Raw genomic sequence first — 12,986 nt, forward strand, 5'->3', positions numbered from 1 at the left:
GGGATTTTGTTTTAGATTTTTGGGAGAAAAAGTAGCTGAACTTGAATTTTGTACTCTTTGCCCTTTTATTGAGTTGGGATTTACGATGTGTGCCACTCAAATTTGGTCGTTGTAGTGCTGTTTTCACAGTGTGGTGTCGGAAGTGGAAGGCTCAACAAGTTCACGTGACTCTCGCGTGATGTAGCAATTGTCGGTTGGGGAATTTAGCGCACCTAATGCTCCCAGTTCAAATTTTAAATAATAATTTTTTTTATAGACTCATTTGATTATTGATTAATATCAATCAAAATTTTGAATATTATATAATCATATAATAAAAAAAACTAAATTAAATTAAATTGATTTTTCTTTTAAGAAAAATTGTTTTTATAAATTGATCAATTTTTATGAGACCGGATGAAATAATATAATAATAATACTTCACTAATTATATAACAAATTTCCTCGAAAAAATTTTATTGTATGATAAGTTATTATTTTTTTATAAATAAAGTATTTTAAAATAAATTACTTTTTTTAGTTTTTAATATAAAATTAACTCTTTTTTCAAACATCCAATAATGAAGACTTTTATTGTATATTATTATAGTTATTGACCTAAAAATATCTAGTAGATATTATTTGTTTGGATTCTATTGATTTTATAGATGAAGTACACGTTATTTGTTTAGATTCTCGTGACAAAAGGCTTATAGAAATATGATATTGGTTAATATATTGTGAATATTCCAACTATCAATATTTTAGAAAAAAATGTTATGGGTATCCCAATTATTGATTTTTTATTGCAGTTTGTGGATATAAGTTAGAAAACATCAAAACCTATGTGCTACATTTTCGAAGAAAAAAAAAATCTTCTAAAATCACTTATCTAAGAAAGAAAAAGAATTAAAACACATTCACATATAAATTAAAACCCACCTTACCTGAAAACATGAGCAACCTTATTTTCCTCTCTTCTGTCTCACTCACCTCTTTCGTTTTCTCTTCATCGGCAACAGTAATCCCCCACCTCCAACTTCCATTTTCTTTTCCTTCAAGTTACAAAAATGACATCCCTAAACCATAAATTTATGAGATAGGTATATTTTTTTAAACAAATCTTTTTCATACTTCTACATTTAATTTTGGGTTAAATCTTTGAGTTAGAATCTTTGTTCTTAAAGAAAAAGGAGAGTACTTATTCCATAAAATTGTCTCACTTATATTTTAAAAATAAATATACAACTCCATTAATAAGAAAACATCATTAGGAAAATGTAATTTTACTTCAAATTTATTTTGGAATTTAAATTGGTTTTTAAGGATTGTTGGCATGGTTAGTAAAGCTTTGCAATAATTTTCTATACAGTCTTACAAATACTTTTTATGTTAAGGTATTTCAATTAAGATTTTGTCAACGTCTCAGATAATAATTTTTTCATATTTATTTTTATTATACTATAATTATTATTTTACTCGTTTTCTATATTAAAATATTTATTTAAAATTTAGAGAACATAATTTTTGAAATTTTTTTATTTATTTTAATGGCATTTGGTACATAATATTTTTGTAGTTTGACTTATTTAAGAACTAAAAAATATTTAAATATTGAATTGATATAAGTTGAATATATTTTTTATTAGTTATGATGAGAAGAAAAATAAATATGAAATTGTTAATGAAATATATGCACTTAGTTACATCATTTTGATTGAAGAGATTTGTCCATTAGATATAGTCACTCTTACGAGAGATGTCATTATTAGGATAAGATGGTTATTAACAAGATGTATGCTCTTGAATTGATGGAATATAATGTGTTGCGAAATTGACAGGAGAGAGATATATGTCATATGGAGCCGACCCTAAAGGAATTGTCACATTTGCGAGGAAATGACTATCAATGAAATAAAAACTCTCACTTAGTTCTTAAAATATTTATGTTTTTATATGTTAAATATTCTACGATCCTTTTATAGTTGCTTATTTTGATTTCACTTATTTGATTAATTGAATTTTAAATATTTATATTTGAACGACTAAATTATAAGTTTAATGATTTTATCATTTGTGTACTTTATTGAAAATTATATATATTTAACGTAGTTTTATTTAGCATAATTGTCACGATATTGTAAAATAATTATTCGTATATTGTATTTTTCTTATAGTTGGTGGTGGTTGTTGTTTCTTCGCTAAAATTTTGTGACTTACCCTTTTATGGTGTTTTTTTTTCTTCATATTCATAAGCAGGTTAATAGCAAGCTATTAATAGATCAAAGTATCGACCACATTTTCTGGCAAGTCTCCTTGATCGTGCGGCCCTTTGTTATCGATGTAATAAATTGTTGTGTATCCTACAACTATTTTGAGTTTGGAGAGTCATTTTGAAATGTACTAAAATTTTAAATATGTTCTTTTGAAATATTAATTGAATTAAATATTTAAACACGGTTTTCTTATATTTGAAAATGTTAAAATTACAAATGATATTTTGTCGAAATTTCAAGAAATATTATTTTTATGGAAAGTAACATTTATTTATAACTATTTAATTGCTTAATAGTTAAGTTGGTTGATAGGTTTGTCATCTAGTAGTATTAGACTATGTGCTGAATAGGTTTGTCGTATAGGTTTTTTATTATCTCGCCAATTGAGTACAAGATTATTTTTTTTTATGTCTCGATGCATTGTTTATTTTATTAAGATCGACAAATTAACTTCAATCCAAATCATACATATTCAATCAACGACTTCAACATCCTCAATATTACATATCCAAAATGATGAGTATTTTGATCGCTTTAATTTTATCTAATTTATATATTTTGTCATTTTATGCTATTAATTTGAGGGTTGAGAGTTTATTCACATATTTAGTTTATTTTTGTTTTTAATAGATTTGTATTTGTGTTGTTATCGATCGATGTACTATTTTAATATAAGTGGGTGAATATTGTTTTTATGTCAAAAAAAAAAAAACTATACCTCATTTATTGGGAGGAAGTTTTATGATGGTACTCGTGAGTGGCCAGATTAGAGCGGCTAGAAGAAAAATTATTGTGTTGTGAGTGTATATCAAAATTGTTAAAACTATTTATCTAGTAGTAGAAAAATGTTGGTCATGGTGAATCACCTAGAGCATTTGTGCATGTTAAACATCACCATTTATAGTAAACATTACCAACGATTAACGATATTCTCCAAATTATAAATTAACAATCATCGTAGTTTTTAAGATTGAGACAACGATGCGGTATAGTTAGTTCAAGAAAAATGAGATAAAATGAATTTGTCTCTCAAACTCAGTCCGTCAAATTAACACTAATCAGATTAATTTCCAACTGCAAAAATCAAAATAAATGTTAACATATACATTTGAAGAGTGTCATTGATAGTTGTTAGAGTTTGAAGTGACCTTTAAGCATTGTTTGCATTTAATCATGTATCAAAATAGTTTAACCTAAAATTTGTCATAATTATAATATATGTATATATATATTTTGTCTGATGCACACAACCATACTAGATGATGCAATGTACACAAGTTTTATTTATCATTATATTTTAAAGTCGCACGAGATCTTAGTGTCTTTCTTCCATATTAATCTGATATTTATTTCCTTCACACCTCAATGGTTTGTCTTCATCGCACATTTTTCCCACTACCTAAAACAACACCATTATGGGCGTAACCTATTAGTCGTGTTTGATATTGGAGGACATGTTTTTCTAGCAACTATGGCATATTCGTACTCAAACGCCAACTCACTTATGGTGTGTCATTGATATAGAGACACCATTGCTGCTCTATTTCATACAACTACAATGTATCAAGAGATTAACAAACTATTAAAAGTCCAACATAAAATAACTCAGTAAAAAAACTCTAAAAGCAATATAAATAAAATATTTTAGTAGATAATCGAAATAAATATAATGGTGACAAAATATCCCTAAATAAAATCATCCTTTTGCGCATAATGGAAGTGACGATTACCAAATGACTTTACAATTGAATATAAGATTTGTCGAATTGATTCCAATCACTAAAAACTTTAGTATGTATTTTGTTTGATTTCTCATAGTTTTGTTGACGAAGTACACATTATTTGTTTAAATTCCCGTGAGAAAGACTCTTAATAAACATGAAACTAATTAATATTTGTGGGTAAAAATTATGGATGCTTCAACTATGGCTCCTTTATTTGGGGAAGTTCTACGGTATTACTCACAAGTGGGGGGATAAACATCATTACGATGTGGATGTATATCATATATGCAAACCCCTTGGTATAGTGATAGGAAAATGTCGTGCATGGTTAATCGCCACTAAAATTTTACGAGAAACATTGATGATTATACTTTTCAAACGATCCAACATGTGCATCAACATAGTTTAATAAATGGTCTACATTGGATGACAACTTCTGATGGATAACTGTTCAAACTCAACAATAACGACACTTGCAAGAATAACAGGAAACACTCAAGGTGTAAGGTCTTTTTCTTAATGTTGAAGGAAGGTTGCTCAAGTTGTACATTAGAAAGATTTGGCGTGTGACTATACACACAAAAATGTACCTTGACTTTAAATTAGCAAGGAGGGACAAGATCCTCACCTCACTATGAAAAGTGACTCTAAAACTTTAATCAATATGCTAATTTAGAAATATAGTTTAAAGGGATTATTCAAAGAGCAAATACAATTTATTATGAAAAAATATATATTTTTTTCTAAATAAAATGATAAAAAATACACATAAAACTACAATACTTCAAATTTAAACTCAAAAAATAAAAAATTTAATATAATAATATAAATATAATCAATTAATTTAAATCTTAAAAATTAAAATAATTAGTAATTGTTATAATGTGGTAAATTAAATTAAATGATGTTGTAATAATTCAAAGATTAATTTGAAATTTTGGTATAAAAATACTCAAAATTAAAGGTGATTTGCTGTACAAGCATTGCATAAGTGGAGCAAAATATCTCCCGCGGTTGTACCTTAACCTAGCATAGTCCAAAGTCAAAACCCTAAAAATCATAAAATCTCTCTCTTAACTCCTCTTTCACCTTTCACCCTATCGTGCTGCTTCACGGTATCGTTCTTCTTCCCCTCATTACCACCTTCCATCTCCAATTCCAAACATGGGTCGGAAAGACGACGCCGTTTTAGCCACCGAAGATCAAATCACTAACAACAGCCCCGAACTCAAATCCTCTAAGAAGAAGAACAAAAAGAACAAGAACAAACACGACCTTCAAAACGAAGAAAACACTCCCAAAAGAAAGCACGAAGAACTCATCAATCAAAACGACGCCGAATCAAATAAGAAAAGTAAAAAGAAGAAAAAGCATGACAAGGAGGAGAACGACAGTGGTAACGGCGATGACACGGTTTCCGCGTCGGGTGACCCCATTGCAGTTACTGGAAAGAATGCTGAAGACGCGAAATACGCGGCGGTTAAAACTTTCGTTGATTCGGGGCTTCCTGAGAATGTGCTTGAGTGTTGCAAGGGTTTTGAGAAACCTTCTCCGATTCAGTCACTAACTTGGCCTTTTTTATTGGACGGTCGTGATTTAATTGGAATTGCAGCTACTGGTTCAGGTTAGATTTGGTGTGTTCATGTTTGTGTTTGTTAATTTGGCCATGTTTGGATAATCATTTTAGTTAAGAGTTTTTGTCATAAGCACTTATTTTATATGAACTATTTTTATAACAAAAGATATTAAGTCAAATTGTTTTCATATAAGCTATAAGCTACAGCTTATGGGTCTGTTTGGACGGTCTTATTTGAGTTTATCCATTGTTATAACCACTTGCGGGTCTGTTTGGTAGAGATTGTATGAACGACTTATAACTATAACAAGGTCCATAAACTAATTTTCATTACAACTTACAGCTTATATAAAATAGTTTGGCTTTATTTTACTGTGTTATAAAAACAGCTTATACACAAGTGCTTATGCCTATAAGCTGCTTATCCAAATAGGGCCTATGTATGTTATAAGCTGTTTTCGTAAGATTTCCAATAGTGTTGGAAGTGCTTATGCCAATAGATAAGCTCAAACCAATTAGAAAAGGCCCTTTGTTGTTTTACTTGAAATTGATTCTGATTTTGGTGTTTTTTTTTTTGTTATTAGGGAAGACACTTGCTTTTGGAATACCGGCAATTATGCATGTTTTGAATAAGCGGAAGAGTAAGGGTTCTTCCAAGGGTCGTAACCCTCTTTGCCTTATGCTCTCTCCTACAAGGGAGCTTGCTCAACAAGTATGTTTCTGTTGATACACTGAGTTGTTTCAATGAATTTGACAATGAATTTGAGTTTAATTTAAACTCTTATTCTTCTCATTAGTTTCATGTATAATTTGTACTTGTCGGGTGCTAGTGAAATTAGCAATTTAGCATCATGGATTACTAGTGTGTAGTTGATTCCATACTCATTTGATCTTTTCCTTTCTATCTGGATTTTTTTTTGCCATGAAGCACCTAGCCTTTGATCTGAAAACAAAAGACACATGAATGATTGGAAGATTATTGATGGTTCCTTATATTATATATATTTATGTTTATTATAAATTAATATTATAATAATAATATAATGAGTGGAAGATTTCTTCTTTTCATTTATCTCTCTCTCTCTCTCTCTCTCTCTCTCTCTCTCTCTCTTTCGTCCTTTCTTCTGTTGTATTTTAGTTTTGCAAAACAAAGGGTTACTTTTAGTTTTAGTATGCTTCTTGGGAGTGAAAATTGGAAGGTGGAAAATGGTGAGAGAATTTTCAAAGGTTTTGTTAGATGTTTTTACATGATACATACGACTGTTTCATTGGTCATTTTTCTTTATCTGTTCTCCTTTTGATTTGTTGTTAATAAAATACTACCTTGAGAAACAGTGAGAGGATCTTCAATGTTTTTTTCTTCTCAATATACTGATTTTTTTTCTCCGTATATATTAGACATATTAGTGATGTTGCCCTTGATATAAAAGATCTACTTCCGTGAGTACTACATCCTACTATTGATTCACCAAATGATAAAATGTAGCTAATAGTTTTCCTTATTTCTGTTATAGATATCAGATGTATTGTGTGATGCTGGTAAGTCTTGTGGCGTGGAATCAATTTGTTTGTATGGTGGAACCTCAAAAGGACCACAAATCTCTGCACTTAAATCTGGCGTTGTAAGTCATCAAGTTCTTCCTTTCCTTTTGATAGTATGTATTCAGATGACAGTTACATGCTGGTTTGCTTCCATTTTTAGGTGTAGCTTTTTTTCTCTTTTTAATTTTTATAGACAGTTAAAAAATTTATCATTGCTTTTTCATGCAGGACATTGTCATTGGAACCCCTGGTCGTATCCAAGATCTGGTTGAAATGGGTATCTGTTGCCTTAAAGAAGTATCTTTTGCGGTAAGCTGTAAATTGTCTGGCAGAATTCTTTTTTGTTCTCTCAAGCAGTCATTCAATAATATATTTTCTTTGCTAGACTCACTGGCTCACAGCCAATACATTTGTCAATTTGAGTTTTATTTTACAAACATTTGCTAATATGCTAGAACTGTAATATACTGGATCTTGGTTTTACATGCCATTTACTGAATTTTCTGACTCTGGATAAACAGTTGCCACCTATCTTTTTATAATTGTTGGTTCTTCTAGTTTAAATCTCGTTTGTTTGTGAATTAGATGCCTCCATATAAACTTATAGTGAGCCTTCTGCACCACCATTTATTTGTTCTAGGTGCTTGATGAAGCAGATCGGATGCTTGACATGGGTTTTGAACAAATAGTCCGCTCAATACTTGGTCAGACATGTTCTGGTATGAGACATTTCATCTACTGTTGTCACATCTTTTTTCTGGCGATTAACTTATTCCGTCTGTTTTCTTCTGAGCGTAGATGTATTATGCTTTTTCTCCTATTTTTTGTTTCATTAAAGAGTTTAATTTTCTGCAGTTCGTCAAATGGTCATGTTCAGTGCTACATGGCCTTTAGCAGTTCATCACTTGGCGCAGGAATTTATGGATCCCAACCCTATAAAAGTCTGTATTTTCATTTTCTAAAAGCTGAGTTTTGTTTTTACATGTTGGAAGAAGAGATATTTAAACTTGTGACAGGTTGTTGTAGGCTCAGAGGATTTAGCTGCCAATCATGATGTCATGCAGATAGTTGAGGTGTGAATGTTAACAAATCTTCATTTTGATGTGTAACATATTCAATGTTGTCTGGTAACGGACATGGTTGGCCGTGGCAGTTTTGTTGACAACTGCCACGACCAATTTGTGAAGGATGGCAACACCTTGGTTTTTCTATGGCATCTTTGAAATGCCTTTTTTTTGCTTTCCGCCATTGTCCACCATCTGCAATCGATGGCACTGAATGTATTTATGCTTTTAACAAATATTAAAAATTCCTGTTACATTCATAGGTCTTGGACGAGCGGGCACGTGATAAGCGCTTGGTTGCTTTACTAGAGAAATACCACAAATCTAAGAAGTATGTCATCCTGTGATTCTGTGTTCATTCAATTGCCTCTTTTTTCATGGTTATCAACTTCTTCTTCTTGCTAAGAGCTTGTATCTTTCTCAGGAATCGAGTATTGGTCTTTGTTTTATACAAATTTGAAACCACACGAGTTGAAAGAATGCTTCAACAAGGGTACTTTGCTACGACATCTCTAAGTTATTGCTGGTATAATTGTAATAGTTATTTAGGATGAGTAACATGAGTTAAATAATGTCTTCAGGGGATGGAAGGCCGTGTCAATAAGTGGGGACAAATCACAGAATGAGCGCACTAAGGCACTGTCATTATTCAAGAATGGAAGCTGTCCTTTGATGGTAAAACTGTTTTATATTGTTATTATTATTAATCATATCAGTTTGTTGTCCCAGAAGTTAAAAAATATGGTTGCTTCCCACCAAATTTTAATTGTTTTCTCCGCATTACTTTTGTGGCCATGTTAGATAATTTTTATTTCCTATTCCATGCATTGCCGTCGTTGCTTTATTTGGTTAATTAAATTTTTCTTAATCAAATGGGCAGATTGCAACTGATGTGGCAGCACGGGGATTGGATATTCCAGATGTTGAAGTAGTGATCAACTTTAGTTTTCCTCTAACTCTAGAAGATTATGTTCATAGAATTGGGCGAACTGGACGAGCTGGTAAGAAAGGCGTTGCCCATACATTCTTCACCCAAGCGAATAAGGTATTACTAATTCTAATTCACTTCTTTGTATATTATAGTTCCTTAGCACTCACTTATCCTGTGTTTATGTTATATATAAGTGGTGTTTGTCATCTTTATCTTCTCATACGAATGAATGTGAATATTTCAGGGACTTTCTGGGGAGCTTGTAAATGTTTTAAGAGAAGCAGGTCAAGTTGTGCCAGATGCTCTTTTGAAATTTGGCACACATGTAAAGAAAAAGGTTTGTTTTCTTCTCTACTTTTGTCTATATACCAGTTCAGGTTTCTTTTGAAATTTGGCAGACGTGTTATTGTTAAAATATAATTTTCTGCTATAATGTAGGAGTCCAAGCTTTATGGGGCTCACTTCAAGGAAATTTCTGCTGATGCTCCAAAGTCTAAAAAAATAACATTTGACAACTCTGATGAAGACTAAACGAAAGCGTCTTACATTTATTTTTGGTTGGATGAATATGTGGAAAAAGCTATTTGCTTTTTCATTTTTGGGGGTCTTGTTATTTATTTCTTTAAAAAGAAAATAAGAAAATGATTGGAGTTTAAAGTAGTTCTTTTGACGAAAGTAGATTAGCTAGTTCTTTTTTGTTGTACCTTGTAACTGTCAGTAATTGGAGATTTTATTATTTTCTTTAAGTCGAATGATTTTATTTTTTATTTTTTAAATGTGGTTTTTGAGTATTGATTGATTGAGTTGCTTTGTGTCACTTGGTCTTTTTGTATGAGTTGCTGTAGAGTATTCTGTAACCTCGACCCGTTGGATGAGAAACAATTTGGGAGAGGAAAAATAAGGTGAAATGCATCAGAGAGAGGAGAAAATGAAAAGAAAATGCATGGAGTTTTAAGTTAATGAATTCTCGATGGGTATTTCAATCTATCACATATTTATAATTAGTTTTTGTCTACCTAAACTTCAACTTTAAGTTAAAAATTAATTTGGATCTACCAACCAAGTATTGGTAGAAATTGTAATGTGACTTTACAGCAACAAAATTACTTCGGTTCTATTCGTGTGAAAAAATTCAGAAGCACATTGCTCACTTGAGGACTAGTAGTCTCGTAGCAGACCCAAGGGGCATAAGCTATAGAGATTTCATGATTGAGTACGTATTTTAAGAACTAATATAACAAAGTGATATATAATTAAATTCATGTATAAAAGGTTATTTAGACTCAATACAAACCAATTAAATTCAAATAGTAAAATATAGATACACTAATAAAAAATATAGATAGTGCCCTCGTTGTGAGAGGTTGGTTATGTGAGGTCAACATTCGAATCAATCCATGCTTGTGTTTGCGTGTTAGCTTTGGCTACATACATATCCGTCCGCATGACTTGCTCTCTAAACCTTGGTGGGGTGTGGTGGTGAGGAAGGAACATTTTGTGAAAATCTTCACAGGACGCGCTTTAGAAACCACTTGTCACCGAAAACAAAATGCAATCAAAATTTTCAAACCTATTGCATTAAGAAATTACGAAGTAATTAACTAGAAGATACAGAGAACCTTCTCTTGAGAAAAAATATACAAAGAAACTATCGTGATCATATTTTTTTTAAGTGAATTGAACCAAATTCAATATTCAATTCAACATAGCAATGATTATTTGTATTTTTTTAACCCTTTGGTTAAGAGAAAACAACCTTGATAAATTAGAGTTTAACTAAAATATAGCAAAATTATTTCAATAAAGATTTAAAGTTGAGATTCATATATTATTATTACAAGTGAATCTCCTCCTATGGTGCAACAGCTGTGAATACTATAAAATTTAGTGAGATAAATTTTTTTGCGTGTGTGGGAATAAAAAAAAATCAATTATTAATTAATTAATTAATATTAATAGCTGCATTAAATACATGCAACTTCTTTTCCAATTTGTTGAGAGAATTATGCTAACAATAAATTTTCTAATACATTATTTTATTTGGTTGAAATACAAGTGAATTAACACTAAGTCTACGAAGAGGCTACATGATTTAATATCATTTATTTGAATTTCAACAAATCTTAGAGAAAGAGGACTGCATTAAAAAAAGTGTATTATTTGAATGCAGTAAAATAAGAAAAGGAGTTTTTTAAATATATTTTTAATGCAAAATTCATTAAAGCACTAATTATGTGATGTTTAGGTTTTGCTCAAAAAACAAAACAAAAAGAGAAACAGGGAGATGTTTAAGTTGTAGTCAGACTGAAAATAAGGAGTACACTGTAAATGTGCTGTGATGGTAAAAATTATATATTTAAGTTATTAATATTTATTTTCTCAAATATGATTAAATCTTCTGTAAAAAATAATTAAATCTCTTCATAAAGACTCTCTTAAAATAAAATATATATGTATTATAAAAAAGTATATATATGTTTTTTTTAACGTTTTATTTTTGTTTTAAATTTTACTAAAATAATTATGTATACCATTTTTTGTTTTTCCTTTAACTTACACATTTGCTTCCTCATTCCATAAAAAACTATTTGACTCAGTCAACTATGCATCTCTTCTAGAATTTCGATTTATATTTTATTTGACTTGAATTTAGAAATACTTATATAGATACTTACTTGCTATCAATATCGTGGCCATTTCTGTATAAAAATAAAATAAAATTTGTGGACATTTCGTTGCTTCAATTTTGATTTCCATTTTTTTCCTTCAAATTAGTGGTTTCGAATGAATGGTTCGCTTTCAAATTTTGAACACGTTTTAACTAATATGATGTGATATAAGTAATAGTTTTTAATTTTTTAATTTCATCTTTTATTTTTTGGACCGGAACTCCCAAGTTTATATATTTAAATGACTTCATTTATCTATTATATATATTTAAAATAGACCACCGAATGTCATTTCATCTTCGAATGTCACATATACAAATATTTCTCACATCAGCCAAAAAGCTACCTTTCCTCCTTTCTCACATGCTCTGAATACCTAATCTCCTTTAATCCTACTCTATTTTTCCTCTTTCTTCCACAATTTATTTCATACCTCCAAAATCTATTTGATAATATTATTTTAATAAATTATAAAATCATTTTACAGTTATTTATAATTTATAAATTATTTTACAATTTGATAATAATTTATAATTTATATGATTATCAAATTATTTTATAAGTTATTTTATAATAAATTTATAAATTATTTTATATTATTATTTTATAATATAATTAGTCATTTACGAACGATAATAATTTCTATTATTAATCATTAAATTCAATAAAAAAAAGAGACTAATTACTCCTAAATATCGACATAAATGCTTTTTATCTAATAATATTATTTTATAATTAATTTATAAATTATAAAACTATTTTACAATTATTTATAATATATTTATAATTTATAAATTATTTTACAATTTGATAATAATTTATAATTTATATTATTATCAGATTATTTTATAAGTTATTTTATAATAAATTTATAAATTATTTTATAATATTATTAGTCATTTAATAATAGTAATAAAAAAAACTAATAATTTCCTCCTAAATATCGACATAAATGCTCTTTATTTAATCCTCTTTTCATGGACAATTATATTTTATAAGTTATTTTATAATAAATTTATAAATTATTTTATAATATTATTAGTCATTTAATAATAGTAATAAAAAAAATCGACTAATCACTCCTAAATATCGACATAAATGCTCTTTATTTAATCCTCTTTTCATGGACAATTATATTTGTGATTATGGTGAGTAATGATTTTATACGTTAAAAATTCAATTACTCATTAATGTCAATCCATTTATAATTTCTTTCCGTCAATCT

General features: G+C 29.2%; 1 protein-coding gene across 1 annotated transcript; it reads left to right on the plus strand.

Moving 5' to 3' along the window:
• Positions 1-5,007: 5,007 nt before the first annotated feature.
• Positions 5,008-9,909, plus strand: LOC101504332 (DEAD-box ATP-dependent RNA helicase 5). Its single transcript, XM_004512396.4, has 13 exons — positions 5,008-5,603; positions 6,140-6,267; positions 7,070-7,177; positions 7,326-7,406; positions 7,738-7,816; positions 7,953-8,038; positions 8,114-8,170; positions 8,425-8,492; positions 8,586-8,654; positions 8,743-8,836; positions 9,042-9,206; positions 9,337-9,429; positions 9,531-9,909. The coding sequence occupies exons 1-13, from the start codon at positions 5,144-5,146 to the stop codon at positions 9,621-9,623; spliced, it is 1,581 nt and encodes a 526-aa protein (XP_004512453.1). The 5' UTR covers positions 5,008-5,143; the 3' UTR covers positions 9,624-9,909.
• Positions 9,910-12,986: the final 3,077 nt, after the last annotated feature.

Source organism: Cicer arietinum, chromosome 8, assembly GCF_000331145.2.
Source record: "Cicer arietinum cultivar CDC Frontier isolate Library 1 chromosome 8, Cicar.CDCFrontier_v2.0, whole genome shotgun sequence".
Classification (NCBI taxonomy): domain Eukaryota; kingdom Viridiplantae; phylum Streptophyta; class Magnoliopsida; order Fabales; family Fabaceae; genus Cicer; species Cicer arietinum.